General features: G+C 62.8%; 1 protein-coding gene across 1 annotated transcript in view; it reads left to right on the forward strand.

Moving 5' to 3' along the window:
- The window catches only part of PTPRN2 (protein tyrosine phosphatase receptor type N2), a 606,978-nt gene extending 590,736 nt beyond the window's left edge, over positions 1–16,242 (forward strand). The window contains exons 19-20 of the mRNA XM_059395999.1: positions 8,647–8,720; positions 14,719–16,242. Coding sequence (XP_059251982.1) covers positions 8,647–8,720; positions 14,719–14,790 — 146 coding nt within the window. The 3' untranslated portion in view covers positions 14,791–16,242. The remainder of the gene's footprint in view (positions 1–8,646; positions 8,721–14,718) is intronic.
- The last annotated feature ends 244 nt before the right edge of the window (positions 16,243–16,486 follow it).

A 16,486-nucleotide genomic window follows, 5' to 3' on the forward strand; every position in this document is an offset into this window, starting at 1 on the left:
AGCAGAGAGAGAGGAAGGGAAGCAGGCTCCCTGCTGAGCAGAGAGCCCGATGCGGGACTCGATCCCAGGACCCTGAGATCATGACCTGAGCCGAAGGCAGCGGCTTAACCCACTGAGCCACCCAGGCGCCCCTCCGTTTCCTTTTCTTAGAAGGAATGAATCGCATGAGGACCAAAAAAAGCCCTCGCGACGCACCCCCACGGCCTCCAGCGCCCCAGGCCCACGCGGGGCACCCACACCCGCGCCCACGGACTCGGGCTCCCACGGATTAGGGCCCGTGTCCTATTCGGAGCCTCGGAGAACACACGAGGCATCCTTGGGGCTCTTTCTCCACCGCCGGCTCAGTAGCAGGCCGACGACCGGGCAGCCGGAAAGCAAAGCTCTCTGCACCGCGGTTGAAGCCTCTGCACGTTCCTCCGCATGTTCCTCTGCGGCCCCGACCGTGCTGGTCACTCGTCATCGTCTCTAGCCTGGTCGGGGCGCCTTTCCGGAGCGCGGAGCGCGGGGCTCCTCGGGGTGCGGGGCTCAGGGCTGGGACGCACTTGCCACCGACGTGTTTCCCTAAGTTGCGCCTTGTGCGTGTGCCTATGCCGTCTCTTCGGCCAGGCGGACCGGTGGAGGGTCACCCCGAGGCGGCGGCTGCTGGCTGGCCACGTCACTTCGGGGGGCCGCTGTGGACACTGGCCCGCCGTACCCCACTGGGCTGTCCCGGGGGCGCAGCACGGCCTCCCGGCCTCCAGACGGCGACTCGTGTCCAGAAAGCCCCTCCAAAGGGCAGGGAGGCCCAGGTTGCCACACTGCGCGGCCCCCTGGGGTTTTGTTGTCTGCCGAGGGAGGTTCCGGGGACCGCACTGCACGTGCACATCACGTGCCCGCAGGCCTGTGGGGGCGCAGACGGGCCGCAGAAGTGACCACGCCGCAGGGACGTGCGCAGGTCTCTGTGCCCACGGGGTCCGGCCCCTCCTTCTGTGTCAGCGGCCTGGCCTGCTTCCTGTTTTCTGTCACACGGTGCCCCTCAGGCGACGGCCGCCTGTAGGAAGGAACATGTTCTCCATCCTGCTCACTGTCCCGAAATCTCACGGAGCCGGGGGCGTCTTGCCTGGGACCACACGGCATGTGTCCTCCTGTGACGAGATTTACTCACTTGGCATCCCCCGGGCTCACCCGCAGCGGTTCCACAGGGAGTCGGCGTCAGCACGGCCTCCAAGCCGGACGCCTCCTCCCCAGCTCCGTGCAGTCCAGGTGACGTGTCAGGACACTGGGGGCCTCTCGGGCGCAGCAGGCAGGGTGTGTGGACGCCTTTCCCCGCCCAACGGGATCCGCATTCCCACAACGAGCTGCCCGGTGGTTCACAGCAGGGCCGGGCGCACGGGGTCAGACGGGGCAGCAGTGCTGGGAGCACTGGGAGCCGTGTGCGCCCACAGCCGGCTGTGGCCTGGACTTGGGGGAGGGTCCCGGAGCCGTATCCGTGGGCCAGGACCCCGGCTGGGCCACACCGCGGGCGCTGCTTACCGGAGACAGGGACACGATGGGCCACTTACCCCACGGACGCAGCACGAGCACCACGTGTTTGGGTAATTTTGTGAACCGCGATCCCAGGTTCACCTCCTAAACGGTCCCTGCCCCGTGGAGCGGGCCACCGCGATGAGCAGCACGGGCGGGCGACGGCTCTGGGTGCTCAGACCAGCCAGTGGGGGGACGCGGGTCCCCATGAGGCCGCCGCAGAGCAACAGCTCTCCCTCCCACACCTCCCAGGTCGGATCTGCTCACACGGCCTCCTGGCGCTCCTCCCTGTCTGACGAGTCCGTGGCGACCCACAGACACGCAGCCCGAGACACCAAGAAACCTGGGTCAACCCGCCTGACTTGGCTGGTGTTTGGGCCGTCCCTCCTGTGAGTTGGCCTCCTTCTGCTGGTTCCTGGGCCACCAGCCTGTCCATCCACTTGTCCCCTTCCCCATGAGCAGCGTCACCATCTGTCCTGCTCCCCAGGCAGGCCCGATGGCTGGGCCCTGCCCCACACGCCCAGTGGCTTTGCTGCGGCGCTCCCTAGCAGAGCTCGGCCCACTGCCGGGCCGCCAAGGCCACTCCGTCTGCCACCGTGACCCTCTCCCTGGGGACCCCAGAGGCCTGCCCGGGCCCTGCTCCGCCGCAGTTCCCACCTCGTGCCCGTTTCCTCCCCGCACAGCGAGGGCATGTCCCGGCTCCTGCGGAGACCCCCCCGCCCCGGTCCATTCCTGGTGACAGGAAGTCCCCACGCGCAGCCATCTTGGTCACTTTGCAGTGACAGGTCACAGGCTGTGTCAAGTAGGAGTCTGAGGTTTTAGTGAGAAAGGTGCCATCTGGCCGGGGCAGTGGTATAGGGATGTGTCTCTGCCCCCTGAATTAGTGGCTCGTTCATGAGGGCCCTGGAGTCGCTCGGGCTTCCGCAGGACAGAACCCACGGAGCTACATGTTAACGGTCCCGTGCTGTGCCCCCAGCCTCTGGGCTTCCTCCCGATGCCTCCCCGGACATCTGCTCCTCCTTTCCATGAGGCCGGGAGGCATCCACGGAGGAGGGCCCAGTGCTTCACGGGCGGCACCAACAGAGCCTGGAGTCACAGCGGTGCTCCGCACCGTGCCCCGCCAGGCCTCGACTCCGACTTCCGCGTCAGAAGCAGAGCGGAGGACTGAGGGAGGAGGGGCCAGCGGAGCCCGTGGTGCCACTTTGGTGACCAGAGGATGGAGGGCCGGTCACGCTGAAGGCCTTGTTTCTCTGACCAGGAGCGGCCCGTGCAGCCCGGCCCGGCTGGCTTCTGCGTCCCCACCGCCTGGGCATTTGGGCAAAGCTGCTTCGAGCCACAGACTCCCCGACCAGGAGCCCATGGCGTTCCCGGGCGCTTGGCAGCTGTCCTGCAGGCCCCTTTCCCGCAGCCAGGATGCGCTCCAGGACACACCTGAGCGCGTTCATGAGTCAGGCCCTTCCCTGGGCTACGTGGCCCCTCGTAGGCAGGAGGCCTGACCACACTGCGGCTTCCGCAACCCCACAGCCTCTGCATCTCCTTCCTGCCCTGAGCGCACCGCACCTGCTGCGCGGGTGGTGGGAGAGGCAGCCGCACCCGTGCATGGTGGCGTGCTCCCCGAGGGCCGGGCGTCTCCCTCATCCGTCCCTTTGCACACCCAGCGGCCAGCGAGCTCACTCACACCTGGGCGCCGGGCCCAAATGCTCACGTCCGTGGGTGCCCCACAGTGTGGAGGCACCGGTGGCCAGCGGCCGGCGCCCAGCAGCCCCACACGCTGCAGTCCGCCGTGAGCACCACCTGCAGGCCGGCTCCTGCCTGACTTTGTGGCTTACCTACAGACTGGGAAGCATCGTAGCTTCTCCTGAAAAGTGATTCAGAACTTGTTTTTTATGTAAAAAATGGAAAGTATTTTGGGTTTAGGTCCTGGTATACTTGATTTTCAAGGGAAGAGGATGCAAATTTGTCCCCTTCGATCCAGAGACAAAAGATTACAGCTCATCTCCGAGGCCGGCAGAAACCCCCGGCTGCTGCAGGTGCGGCCCGGAAGGCTCTGGACATTGGGACGCGGGCATGAGCCTGCGCCGGGCATGTGCGTGTGTGTGTGCGCATGTGCAGTGCGCACACCTGCGGGACAGTGCCCAAGCCCACCGGGTCTTGTCCGAGGCGGAGCTGGGGCCGTGTGCGGCGGGCGTGGCTCTCCCCGGCCAGAGCACAGCCCCCACTCGGCGCCTCCTGACGGCAGAAGCCAGACCACCGGCTCGTGCAAACCGAAGGCTTTCCCTCTTGCACACTTGACACACCTTGTCTTTCTACCTTGAAGAAGAGAGTGCATGGGAGCCCTGCTTGTGCACACCTTGTGGGGAGAAGCCGACGAAACGGGTTTGTGTGTCGGGCATCACCACGGAGGCCGTGCGAGGGTGCGCACCTGCCAGGAGGCCTGCTGGCCACGGTGGGCGGACTGTCCGCACGAGCCGGCGGCCGGGAACCAACACCAGGAAAGCTCGAAGCCCACCCCATCAAGACCCTGGTTTTCTTAAATTTCAAGAACATCCTTTCAATGTAAAAGGAACTTTTTTTTCTTTTAAGGTTTTATTTATGTGACAGAGACAGCGAGAGAGGGGACACAAGCAGGGGGCGCGGGAGCAGGAGACGCGGACTCCCCACTGCGTAAGAAGCCTGATGCAGGGCTCCGTCCCAGGAGCCTGGGTCATGGCCTGAGCCGAAAGCAGACACTTGACCGACTGAAACAACCAGACGCCCCGGCTCCAAAAAAAGTTTTAATATTTTAATCATACTACTGTTCTTGAGGTGTTCATTGTTTCATGATTAATACTTTTTATCTAGGGGTTAAAAACCTCTCCAGGCTTAAAAATGTATGTAGCGGGTACGTAAACTTGGAAGCCAACGTTCCTGAAATTTAAGGAGAGACGGAGAGTGTTGGCAGCGCCGCCCTGGGTGGGCCCCCGTGTGCGCGAGCCAACCCTGGGGGCCACGGGGAAGACCTCGGGGTGGGCGGGGCAGCCGAGTCCCCTGAGCGCTCTGCTGTTGGGATGGCGACGCTTCTCAGGCGGGGACGCCGGGCAGCTCCCCCGTCTCTCACGCCCGTCGGGTCTTCCCACGGGCATCTTCCCGCACGTCCTGCTTCTTTGACGACTTACCGGCTCTCCCACTGAGCACCGCACCGGGTCCGTCCACCTCCAGTTTCACGTGTCGTCACAAAACGGGATTTTTAAAGAGGGGATTCCACTGGAGGGAGCTTCCTGGAATCGGGGGCGTTTAAATAAATCCCTTCATAGAACAAGGAGGGACACACCCCCGCCCCGCTCTACACACGTCTGCTTTACAAATGCGGGTTCTGTGTCCTGCTCCGTGAGGCCCCTGCCCTCGGGGGCGCCGAGCGCCGGGCAGCGCCTTCTCCCACCGCCCTTCCCAGGTGACCCCAGCGCACACGACGGACCACAGACTGAGTTCCGTGGACGTCTCTCTCCGCACTCACTGCAAGTAACTTCTCTTTTCTAAGGTTTTTATTTGAGAGAGAGAGAGAGCGAGCATGGGCGGAGGGGAGGTGCAGAGAGAGAAGCAGGCGCCCCACGTGGGACTCCATCCCAGGACCCCAGGATCGCTCCCCAAGCCGAAGACAATTAACTGACTGAGCCACCCAGGTGTCCCTGCAAATAACTTACTGCCGCAGTCCTGACAAGCAAGGGGACATTAGCCACCCGCACCCCACAACAGACTTCACTTCGTCAACCCATCAGTTCCCCGAATTTTGGTCTGGAGGTTTTTCAGTGTCGGTTTGACCTCCTCACGTGTCCGACTGGCTGCAGGAAAAGCGGGGTTCTTGCTGGCTCTGCTGGTGCCTTAAACGCCTTGTTTAGGGACCCCCTGATCACCCTCCCTCCTGCTCTCCTGCTCCCCAGACAGTGGTCCAGAGGGACATCAGCAAGTGATAAAACAAGAGAGGTTCCTTGTAGGGTTTTATCCAAGGATCCTGCCGACTTGGGACAGCGGCCATCGTCCCTCGACCTGCGGACAGCCGCCCACGAGGGAGTGCTACATGTGTCCCCAGCCCGGGCCGTGGCCTCCAGCAGGGACGGCCTCCGTACGGTCCCAGCATACAGAGCAGCCCCTCGGAATAAAGAGCTGCTGGAAGAGGTGTTAAGCAGCTTCAAGGACTCGAAGTGTGTGTCCCGAACGGCCTTAGAAAGAAAGGGTTCTCCCTAAGTCCAGACCCCACGTGAAGCCGTGGCTTTCCTTCCGGAAGGTCTGGGGCTCCTCTCCGTTGCACCAGGCTCTGCCCCACACCTGATGCTCCCGAATCTGGGCCTCGCGGTCGTGGGAGGAAGTCGCCGTGGCCCGGCTGGCCGCCAGCGTGGCCAGAACCGAGCAGGTGAATTCTCTGGAAGCTGCGAGCGCCTAGTGCGCTGTCAGGGCTGTGAATCGTGGCCACACCGTGTCGCCCCGTGTCAGACCCTTGGCGCTCCGTGCCTGCTGAGACCACACCCGAGCATGAGCCTCAGACTGGGGCAGGGCAGCGCCATGAGCTCCTGGCACCGGGCGGCAGGCGCGGGGAGCACAGTCCCGCAGGCACCTTTGCGGCCGCCCTCACCCACTGGAGAGCAGCGCCGCGCGTGTGTGGAACGAATCCCTCTGCCCCTCGCTCCCTGTGCGAGGAGCCTTTGACCCCCTAAGGCCGGTGTCTTAAAGCGTTTCTGGGCGCTTATCCCCGTAACTCGCACGGGGGCCCCGAGGGCCCGGCCTACCCTGGGAAGACGAGGCAGCAGATCCTCAGGCCGTGGCCGGCGCGGGGGGCGCCGCACACCGTGGCCTCCCGCTCCGGCCGCTGGGCTCCTCTCTTGTCCGACTCCCCGTTTAGCAGCAGGCAAACTCCTGTTTGTTTCAGATTCTCAGACTCGGCGGTTCCCTTTATTTCTACTCACTGTTTCTGATCCATTGAGCTTTAGTTTTCGTACTTGAAGATTCGTGAACACAAGTGTTGGTTTCTGGAGTAGAATTCAGAGGTTCGTCACTCACACGCCCAGTGCTCACCCCCCGCCCCAAGTGCCCCTTCCTGCCCGCACCCGCGCTGCCCAGCCGCAGCCCCGCTGTGGTCTCTGTCTTCAGGCGTCTCCTGCGGTCCCGCTCCCTCTCTCCCTCTCCTCCCCCTGCCGCTGCGGTCATCTGTTTTTTACAAACATCGTTAAAATGTCTACACTACCCAAAGCGTCTACACGTTTCATGTAATCCCTAGCAAAATACCACCAGCATCATTCACAGAACTAGACAAATCCTTAAATGTGTACAGAACCACAACAGGCTCCAAACACCCAAAGCAACCTTGAAAAAGAAAACCAGGGGCGCCTGGGGGCTCAGTCAGTTAAGCGTCTGCCTTGGGCTCAGGTCCTGGGATCAAGCCCGTGTCGAGCTCCCTTCTCAACGGGAAGCCTGCGTCTCCCTCTGCCCCTCCCCCTGCTTGTGCTCTCTCTCTCTCTCTCTCTCTCTCTGTCAAATAAATAAATAAAATATTTTTCAAAAAAGAAGAAAAGAAAAAGAAAACCAAAGCCAGCGGCATCACAATCCGGACTTCGAGCTCTTGTTACAAAGCTGGGATCGCCAAGCCAGCCTGGTACCGGCACAAAAATAGACACACAGATCCACAGGACAGGACAGAGGGTCGTGGGTTCCCTTAAAACAAATTTATTGTGGCCTCGTCACACCCGAGGAGACGCACGTCCAGAACTCGACCCCTGTCCTTTCCTTGGATGAGTTTCTCAGCGACCCCAGCTGCCGAGCACCCTGGGGGACCGTCTGGCTGTTCCAATGGGGGATTTCTTCTCCATGCTATGAAAGCCCTGATGTAACGCCTGGGGAAACTCAGGGTGTCCCCGTTCCTGCTAGGACAGTGCCCCGTGTCTGGAAGGACTGCCAGCCTAGTTCCCGTAAGGCCAGCACTTCCGCTGCAGGCCCCGGCGTGCTGAGTGCCCCCATCCTGTCTGCTCCAGGACCGGCAGGGAGAGCGAGGTGCGGGGGCGGCAGCCACAGCGCCCACCTCGCCCCCCGCTCTGCCCGGCTCAACCCACTGTGCTTGGGAAACATCACGGGCTGCTTGGGTTCCGGCCAAATAAGCCCCAGAACTTGAAAAACTACCTTTGAAACGTCCAAGTTGGCGGTTCTGGTTCTGTGCCGAGAGGAGCGACGTGCTCATGTAGGTTGTGCAGAGAGAGAGGGGCCCGTCAGGACCTGGTGCACCCTGCCCGGTGCGGGCTGACGACAACCACGGCCACGGGCCGCGTGACCAGGGACAGGCTGTTTCACCGGGACGAGCCTCGGTCTCCCGCGCGGGGTGGGGTGGCGGCTCCCACGCCCTGTGCTCTGGTGCCGAGCGGAGGTGGCGCCTGGAACATGACACCTTGTCTGGGTCCTTCTGCCTCGGAGGCGACCGCGCTCTCCAGGTCCCACAGTTTGCATCTGCACGGTGGCCGACGCGCCCCAGCACCTTAACTGTGAGACGCTTGTGGGCGTGGACCCCGCGCCGTTCCTTGTCTACTAACACACGGAAACAAGAACTCACGTGGAATTAAGGACAAGGTCAAAGTTTCAAACCCAAATGGTATTTCTGTAAGCCGGGGTCCCCTGCCCTGAGCCTGACGCTGCCTGTGGGGAGGGGTCTCTCAGGAAAACTGCCGCGGACGCACACAAGGGCATCTCCACCTTATCTTACTGCCTGAGACCCTCACCGGGAGCTCTACCTTTCGATGTAAGACGGAAAGGGTTTCTTAGTCTAATTTCTCATTCCGTGACATTTTTTAAAAACCTACGCAACTGAAATTAAAACTTACATGCTTCTATTTCTGAAACATTCTGTTAAGGCCGCGCACACACACACGGGGCGTCAGGCCGTCTCTGACAGCGATGACTCTGGTGAGGACCAAGCAGGCGTCCGGCAGCCGAGCCCCAGCCCGCGCCCCCGCGTGAACCCGCAGAAACCAGCACGCCGCGTCTTTCCAGACGAATGTGGCCGTGGCGGCTGCCCGCCTGGCCCGTGAGCAGCGAGTGTCACGGGGCCCCGGCCGGAAGGGAGCCTGTGCGGGTGAGGACAGCGGGCGCGGGCGCCAGGTCTGAGCTCACCTGTGTGTGTCGTTGCAGGTGCCAAGGAGATCGACATCGCCGCGACCCTAGAGCACCTGAGGGACCAGAGACCAGGCATGGTCCAGACGAAGGTACTGTCGGCCAGTCCTCGGGGACGGGGGGGGGGGGGGGGTCTTCCTGCAGGTGTTTCTGAGCAAGGAGAGAGGAGAAGGGGACCGAGCGTCGCCCACACAGGTCCCAGGTGGGACTCAGAGGCCCCTCCCCAGAGGCTGGCCCGCGGTTCCGGTGGCCACCCGCGTTGCAGCGTAAAGACACGGTGGGATCTCCAGGCTTTGGAGCCCTCCCCCACCAGATTCGGGGACGGGGGAGAGCACCACATTTTTATACTAAGAGCTCCGTGATGTGGACGCCTGGGGGGCCCAGGCAGTTGAGCATCTGACCCCTAGTTTCCACTCAAGTCATGACGTCAGGGTCCTGGGATCGCGCTCCGTCGGGCTCCACGCTCAGTGGGGCTCTGCTCCGGATTCTCCCTCTCCCTCTGCCTGTCCCCACGGTCTGCTCTCTCTCATTCCCTAAAATAAATCTTAAAAAGGTCAGTGATAACCCCAGCACCCTTGCAGGGGAATGTTCTAGATTCACCAAACATCCTGCCAGACTCCCCCGTTTCCGGCCCTCAGAACCACAGTGCTGCTGCGTGGCCATCGAGCGGCTCCGGGCTGGACGCAGGCGCCCGGCACCTCACCATACCTGATTTGCCGACTGAAACGGCCACACCCGCTACCGGAGTGAGCGCAAGCTGCCTGGTTGGCGTAGGCTTAAGCGGAGCTAGAAGTGGGCTCGATGTGATGTTCCTTTAGCATTCGGAGGTATCTGGGTCCGAGGGGCATGGACGCTCCCACACGTCAGTCCCGTCTTGGTCCCGAGGTCATGAAATGCAGAATGTTGCCCTTCTCGAGGTGGTCCCAACCCCGATGCCGCCAGCACCTGCACGGAGGCCACGGGCACCGAAGGACGCCCTTGCGGAAGGACTTCCTGACGCCCAGGAGGACCGCAGTCGTAAAAAGCACTCATGTGGAGTGGGTCTGCCCCAAGCACCCTGCCCTTCACCGTGTCCCACTGGGGGCCATGCGCGGCCTGACCTGACCATCACAGTTGATTCGAGTGAAAGGATTTCATCCGTCATGACACACTTTGTTTTCCTGGAGCTTTTCTTTAATTTGAGATTTTGAAATTATTCCAGACCTGCAAAACCCCTGCAGAAACAATCCAGATCCTTCTCCTGTGCCCTCACTAGGATCCCACTGCTAGCACCTTATGCAACCCCATGTCCAGGGACCAGCGCCGGTCTGAGCCCTTTACTCGGGTGCAGACCTGGTCCAGCTCCTCCGTGTCCCCGGCGACCTCCCCCTGGAGCAGGACCCCTCACTGCACTCCATCACCCCACCTCCCACATCTCCCCTAGTGGGACAGCTCGGTGGCCCGGAGAGGTCCTCCAAAGGGAACTGGCAGGTGTGACTCCGTCTGTCTGCCCTGTGACGGGTTCCAGCTGGGCCCCTCAGGCAGGACCATCTCAGAAGGAGGTGAGCTTTGGCCACTCGACTCAGGGTGTCCACCAGGCTACTCTCCTTGGTAATGCGCAGTGTCCTGGGGGAGAGCCTTGGCGTGGTTCATGGGTCTCTGTTGCCGTGCTCTGTCACATCAGCAGTGACAAGTACCTGCAGGTTTGTGCCCGGGAAAGGTCCGTCCCACGAGCCCTTGCCACTTGGCGGTGGCCTCATAGTGCCCGCTCGGGAGGGTCGGCGCACTGTCCCTGGAAGGTCTGGCCCCACCAGGCCACCAGCAGCCATGGAGGAGGCTGGGTGGGGGGTGGCGGGGGGTGCTGAGAACCGGGGCCTGGTGAGCAAGGCCACTTCATAACCGGGAACGAGAAATGGATTCTCTCTCGCCTGAATCTCGAAGCCGCACGGATGACCTGCAGGAAATCATCAGTTCGAGGCCCCCTCTGCTCTCTGCACCTGGGTACCTCCCGGGCAGGCTTCCTCCACCCCAGACGGATCAAGGACGCCCAAAACACTCCAGAGTGGATCGGGCAAAACCGTGGGGACGGTGCCTAATACACCCCAAAACCCATCGGCCCTCTTGTCTGTGCCCTGTTTGCCAGAATGGACCTCGTGGCACCAGGTCCTGAGGCCCAGGAGGTGGCCCCCAGGCCTTGTGGGAAAGGGCGATGAAACAGGCAGCAGAGAATCGGCCTCACGTAGCTTCCCGTCAGGACTCGACCCTCTTCCTTCGGGTCGGCGTTCAAGAGTTGTCTCGAAGTGTGCCGTGCGTGCGATTCCCGGAACCTCAGGTGAAGACAATAGGCGCACCCAGACTTCCGTCCGCCTTAACTCATGACAGCTTTGCCCAGCCCTACTCCGTGAGACGGAGCTTCCCCTCAAGTTCAATTTAACAAAAGGGAAATTTCTGTGGGAAAAAATAGTGTCGTGTAATGTGAATACTCTTCTGTTGAAGCCAAGAGAAGGTTGCCTGTGGGCGGTTCACGCAAACGCGTGTGGTCGGACTATGCCAAGGGAGCCGAAGACACGGAACAGGGGCTGGCGGGCGCCTCGCCACCAGGGCTGGACACCCGGTGTCCCCCAGCGGTGATGGTGACCGGACACCCGGCCCCAGCGCACAGCCTGACTGCACAACTCTATCTTCATGTTCAAAAAACCGGACAGCCGCTTCTCTACCCGAAAACAAAGCCTCAGTCCAGCAGGGCCCAGAGGCAGGCCACGTGTCAGCCCGGGACAGGAACTGGCCACGGAGCTGGCGTCGGCCGTGGGCACGTCCTGTGCAGCGGGGTCACAGCCCGTGAGACCCGAGCCCCTCACCGCACGTTTGTCAGGAGTGCACTAGGACCCGCATTCCTAGGAAGGGAGATGCAGTCGCGGATGCAGCGGAAACAGCACAGTCCCGGGGCGGGCGATGTCCCGTCTACGCCTGCTGTGGACAGAGCCTCTCCCATGCCCTCATCTCTGAAGGTGGCACCTCCTTCACTGAGGCCTGAATGCTCTCTGATGACACTGTCTCTCCGACGTTCAGTTTCAAAAAGAAAAGCGGACTGACCCGGCGTCCCCAGGAAGGACTGACGTCGCTAGGCCCCGGGTGGGTGGGCGCGGGGTACACGTGGGCTGCCCACACCTCCGCCTGCCCCTGCATTCGGGTTTCGCCCAGTCCGTGATCTGCTCCACAAGCCCGTCCCCGACCTTGCTCAGGGCCGGGGGTGACAAGGACTGATTAGGTGTGATCCAGGCCACAGCCCTGCCTCCCCACCGCGTCCTGCTCTGCGCGAACCTGGAGAGGGTTCCCCTCAGGTGCTGTGTCTCTGTCCCCCTCACACATGCATGTGCGAACCTGTGTGTGAGCACGTATGACCGTGGACGTGCCCGTACGCACACGTGGGCACCCCTGTGAGCACGCATGTGTGCACTGGTGTGTGTGAACCGCCTTGCACGCACATGACTGTGCACAGACGCCCACGTGTGCGTGCTTCGGCATGCCTGTGGACGCATGCTGTCTGCGCACACGTGGCTGTGCACATGCACACGTGTGCGCCTGTGCATACCTGTGTGTGCGCCATATGGACACGCACATGTACACTCGAGCATTGCGTGCCTGCAAGTGTGCGCACATACACACGTGTGCACAGTGGTGACGCACACCTGCGTGCACTCAGTGTACAGGGAGCACACGTTCGTACCCGTGTGTACACAGGCACACACAGGAGCACATACACTCTCGTGTGTACACGCACACGCGCACCTGCGCACACAGACACACACACACGCACACGGACACGCACGCACCCGGTCCCTTGTCTGCTCTGACATCAGACGGCAAGGATGCAGCCAGGGCTGGGCTGTGAGGACCGGCTGAGCCGAGGGCACAGAGCGCGTCCCGCCCCGCCCCCACCTTGGGGGAGACGCAGGAAAGCGCTGCCCGGCGGGGGGGCCGTGGGCGCTGCATGCAGGGGGCAGCCCCGGGAGGCATCCGCCGTGACCCCGTCAGAATCAGTAATGATGACGGTCCTGGGGCCATGGTGTGTGTCCTCCAAGCCCTCGTGTGAGCCACAGGGATGGCAAGCACAAATCCGAGTGTGACGATGAATGCGCACCACAGATGAGCACGCGCACATGCAGCCGCCCCGAACGCCTCCGCCGACCCTTGCAGTCTCCACAGCACAAGGGCGTCACAGGCTGGGTCTGCCCAGCTTGTCGGCTCCCGGGCTCCGGAGGGGCCGACGCAGGCCTCTCAGCAGAGGTGACACCGCTGAGATGCGGGTGTGCCCTCCGTGCACACCGGTGGCCGGAGACCAGAGGGTCGCGGCTGCTTCTCCAGGAAGGTGCAGGGTGGCTGACGAGCCCCGTGTCCTCGCCGACTGGCCCCGGGCGCAGCGCACAGCCTCTGCCAAGGGTCCTGGTCCCAGGAAGCCCCCCTCCTGCTCCCGGTGTGCCCAGAGCGACTCCTGTGGTGGGACCCAGGGCTGCGCCCCCCACCATGTCCCGCAGGCCCTCCCGCTCCCGGGGCCGCCCGAACCACCCAGTAAGGATCTGACTGTAGACGTGTCACGCGTGCTGCAATGCTGCCAACGTGGACTGTCTGATGAGGGCAGTCGAGGCACGGGGTCACATATGCTGTCTGCTTTTGTCACGGACCCTGTAGCACGTGTTACCCTGACCGGGTCCTCCTGACGGCCGCGGAGGCTTCCCAATGTGAACTTGCCGCCTTCCCCATCAACGCTGTGTCCCAGGATGGGTTTTCAGGGTGTCCGAAGCCGTTGCAGGCACATGATCCCGGACGTGAGTGTTCCAGAGTCTCCGTTCGTCTTTGCACGTTTCAAGCTGGCGATTGGGGAAGAAATGGTCTGGTGTCTGTTTGTGCGTCCTAAACTGCGTCCTCCCGAAGACGTGTCCCCCTGAACAGGCTGTTACCCGGAGAGACAGTGACAGCAGACAGCTTCCTGTCCCCGGTGACGGCCAGAGGCCACTCCCCCGGGATCTTGGAGCGTGAGGAGGGACGCCAGGTGCACAGGGCCTGCTTCCTGACGCCACTGCTGCTCCGCGGCAAACTCGACGGGGCACCCCTGTGACGGCAGCGTCCAAATGTGCGTCAGGAGGCTGCGTGCCCACCAGCAAGGTCACCGTGCGGGTCCACACGGGTCAGTCCTTCGGCGCCAGTGCGAAGAGAACACCCGGCGACAGTCCGGTCGCAGAGCGAGCGCTGGAGCACCCCCCGTTCTGCCGGTCTGCCACTTAGCGGCATTCGGTCAGCGTTAGCCGTGCTTTCTGGATCTGTGGCCACCTCCCCTTGAGTTCTCGCGCACTGAGACCCTCCCCGGGGCCTTCCTTCACCAGAAGCTCTCCGGAGGCCTCGCCTGTGCCACTTACTACCCCTGTGACCTCCGGGATGACCGCGAGTCTCCCGTGCGGCGGCGGGCGCGTCGTGTGACGCGTGCGGGGGGGTGGCCTGTGAGCCGCGGGGAAGGGTGCTTGCTTCCGGCTGCCGAGCCCCCCCCAGAGAACAGCCTGACACCGCCCTCGCTGCCGCCTCCTGGTCTTGGCAGGTCTGCGTGTGAGACGGCGTGCCCCCCCCCGCGTGTGCCTGTGACCGGGAGCAGGCGTGTGCTCACCCACGTCTGCAGCTGGACGAGCCGCGGTGAGGTGGGGCTTCCCGGCAGGTGCAGCAGGCGGGGCCGGCCGGACGCTAGGTCGATGGCCATGACGGCGAGGACACGACCTCTGCCTTTCCCAGGGGAGGCCGTGTGGCTGGCCCCGCGACAGCCGGCGTGGGGTCTGGAGCTCGGAGCGGCCAGGGTCTGCGTCTGCCCTGGGCCTCAGGGGCTGGGCACTCTGCCGTCCCCCAGAAGGGACCGGGCGGGGGCCCCTCCGTGACCAAAGATGAGCGAGAAACCCTAGTCGCCATGAACACGGGGTCTCATCGTACAAACCGTCCGTCCCTTCCTTTCAAGGGACATAGGTGGCCTTTCTTTCCTTTCGTGGACCGTTTTTCTGCAGAACAGCGAGCGGAAGGCCGCCGTCGAGGGAACGCGGCCCCTCACTCCGCCTCCCTTTCTCGTCCCTCCAGGAGCAGTTTGAGTTTGCGCTGACGGCCGTGGCGGAGGAGGTGAACGCCATCCTCCGGGCCCTCCCGCAGTGACCCCCGAGGCTGGGAGCGGCCCGCACCCGTGACCGTTGCTGCGAATCGCGATGCCGCTCCGCTGTGCGTCTCCAGTGTCCCTCCCTCGTCCGCACGGTCCCCGGCTCCAATGTGCATTCGTGTTCACCCAGATCATGCTAAGGGGAGACGTGTGGGGTCATCCGGTCCCAGGGACAGTCACCGTATCTGCTGTCACTTCCGCCCCACACTCTTCCCCGCAGTGTCGCAGCAGTGTCGCAGCAGTGACCCACGTCTCCCCGCACAGAGCTGGCTCGTGGCTGCAGCTTGGAGGGATGGGCCAGCTGGGCGGGGGCAGGTCGCAGAGAAAGCCGGCGGCACGCGGAGTGCGTGAAGACCGCCGAGCGCAGGAGGGACACTTGGCGTTTGTCTGGAGGGGGCGGATGGCCGGGAGGGCCCGGCTCCTGTTACCCTCACCGGCTGCCGCTTCAGGGAAGCGAGGACAACACGGTCCCGGCCTCTCCCCTCTGCTCCGGTGCAGGCGACACCGCCCCCGCACTGTTGACAGCCCATCTCCACCCCCTGCCCCCCAAAGGGCAGGATCTCTGGGCACACAAGCCCCAGGCCAGCCGCCCCGGGGGAGGCCTCACATCGCCCACCCGTCTAGAGCCGCATTTTTAACTTTAAATCCAGATCTGCACATTGCCAAAGCAGCTCCTGCTAATCCACTCTTTCCTTGGGGATGACGGGAACTGGGGGAGCCGGCCAGGCAGGTCGTGAGCTCCGGGGTCCCCGGGGAGCCCCCTGGCCCCCGCAGGCACCTGTGCTCCCCTCTCGGGGGATGTCCTGGGCCCTGCCGGCGTCGAGAGCAGCCCCTGGGCTCCCCGCTCGCAGAAGGAGATGCAGGGGGACGGGCTTTACTGGGTGTGAGGTCCCCGCAGCACGGAGAAGAGTGGAAACCGCAGCATTTTCTGGGCCTCGCCCGGGTCAGCTGGGTCAGACACGGGTGTGACCTGAGTGTCTTGAGGCGATTTGAATTTGCCACCCCACCCCCCCCGAGAGAGAGGAACTCGTGTCGTTGGAATGCTGGCTTCTAAGAAGGCAGACAGACGGCTGCAGCTTTCGTGATAGGACTCGGCGCGGGGACACCCTCGGTAGCCTTCCTCGCCTGCCGACCCCACACATTCTTCCCGCCCTGAGCAGAGTCTGCTTCCCGGGGCCCAGCAGCGTCCGCGGCCTGTGCTGGGGAGGAAGAGGCCAGAACACCGTCTGCGTCTTGAAGCGACACTCATGCCATCTGCTCTCATAGACCCATGACTGTTTGCCAGAGTTGTCTCTCCCTGTCTGGAATCGAAATAATGAATAGAAACAAATTTATCTGAATATAGGAAGCATATACCTACTTGTGATTTCTAACTTCTGATGTTTCAAACAATCCTCCAGTGTGAGATATATGAATATATTTAGTTGTGTCAGATTAAACTTTTGATTTCACATTCGAGCGGTCTTTATCTGGGGAGGACAGAACACCTTTCCCCGCCCGGCCTTTGCCCCTAGAGGTCGGGGAGCAGGTGGAGCCTGTCCGAGAGGTCTGCCTGAGCAGGGTCAGCCGCAGGCCAAGGCTAGAGCATCCCAGGGACAGGTCGCAGGATCTCCGCGACCAGCCGGGGCCGTGCTCCGTGCAGTGTCCCACACCCCCTTCCCATGCCCCCCTGCAGGCTGTGAGCTCAGGGGCAGT

Source organism: Mustela nigripes, chromosome 4 (genome assembly GCF_022355385.1).
Source record: "Mustela nigripes isolate SB6536 chromosome 4, MUSNIG.SB6536, whole genome shotgun sequence".
Lineage (NCBI taxonomy): Eukaryota > Metazoa > Chordata > Mammalia > Carnivora > Mustelidae > Mustela > Mustela nigripes.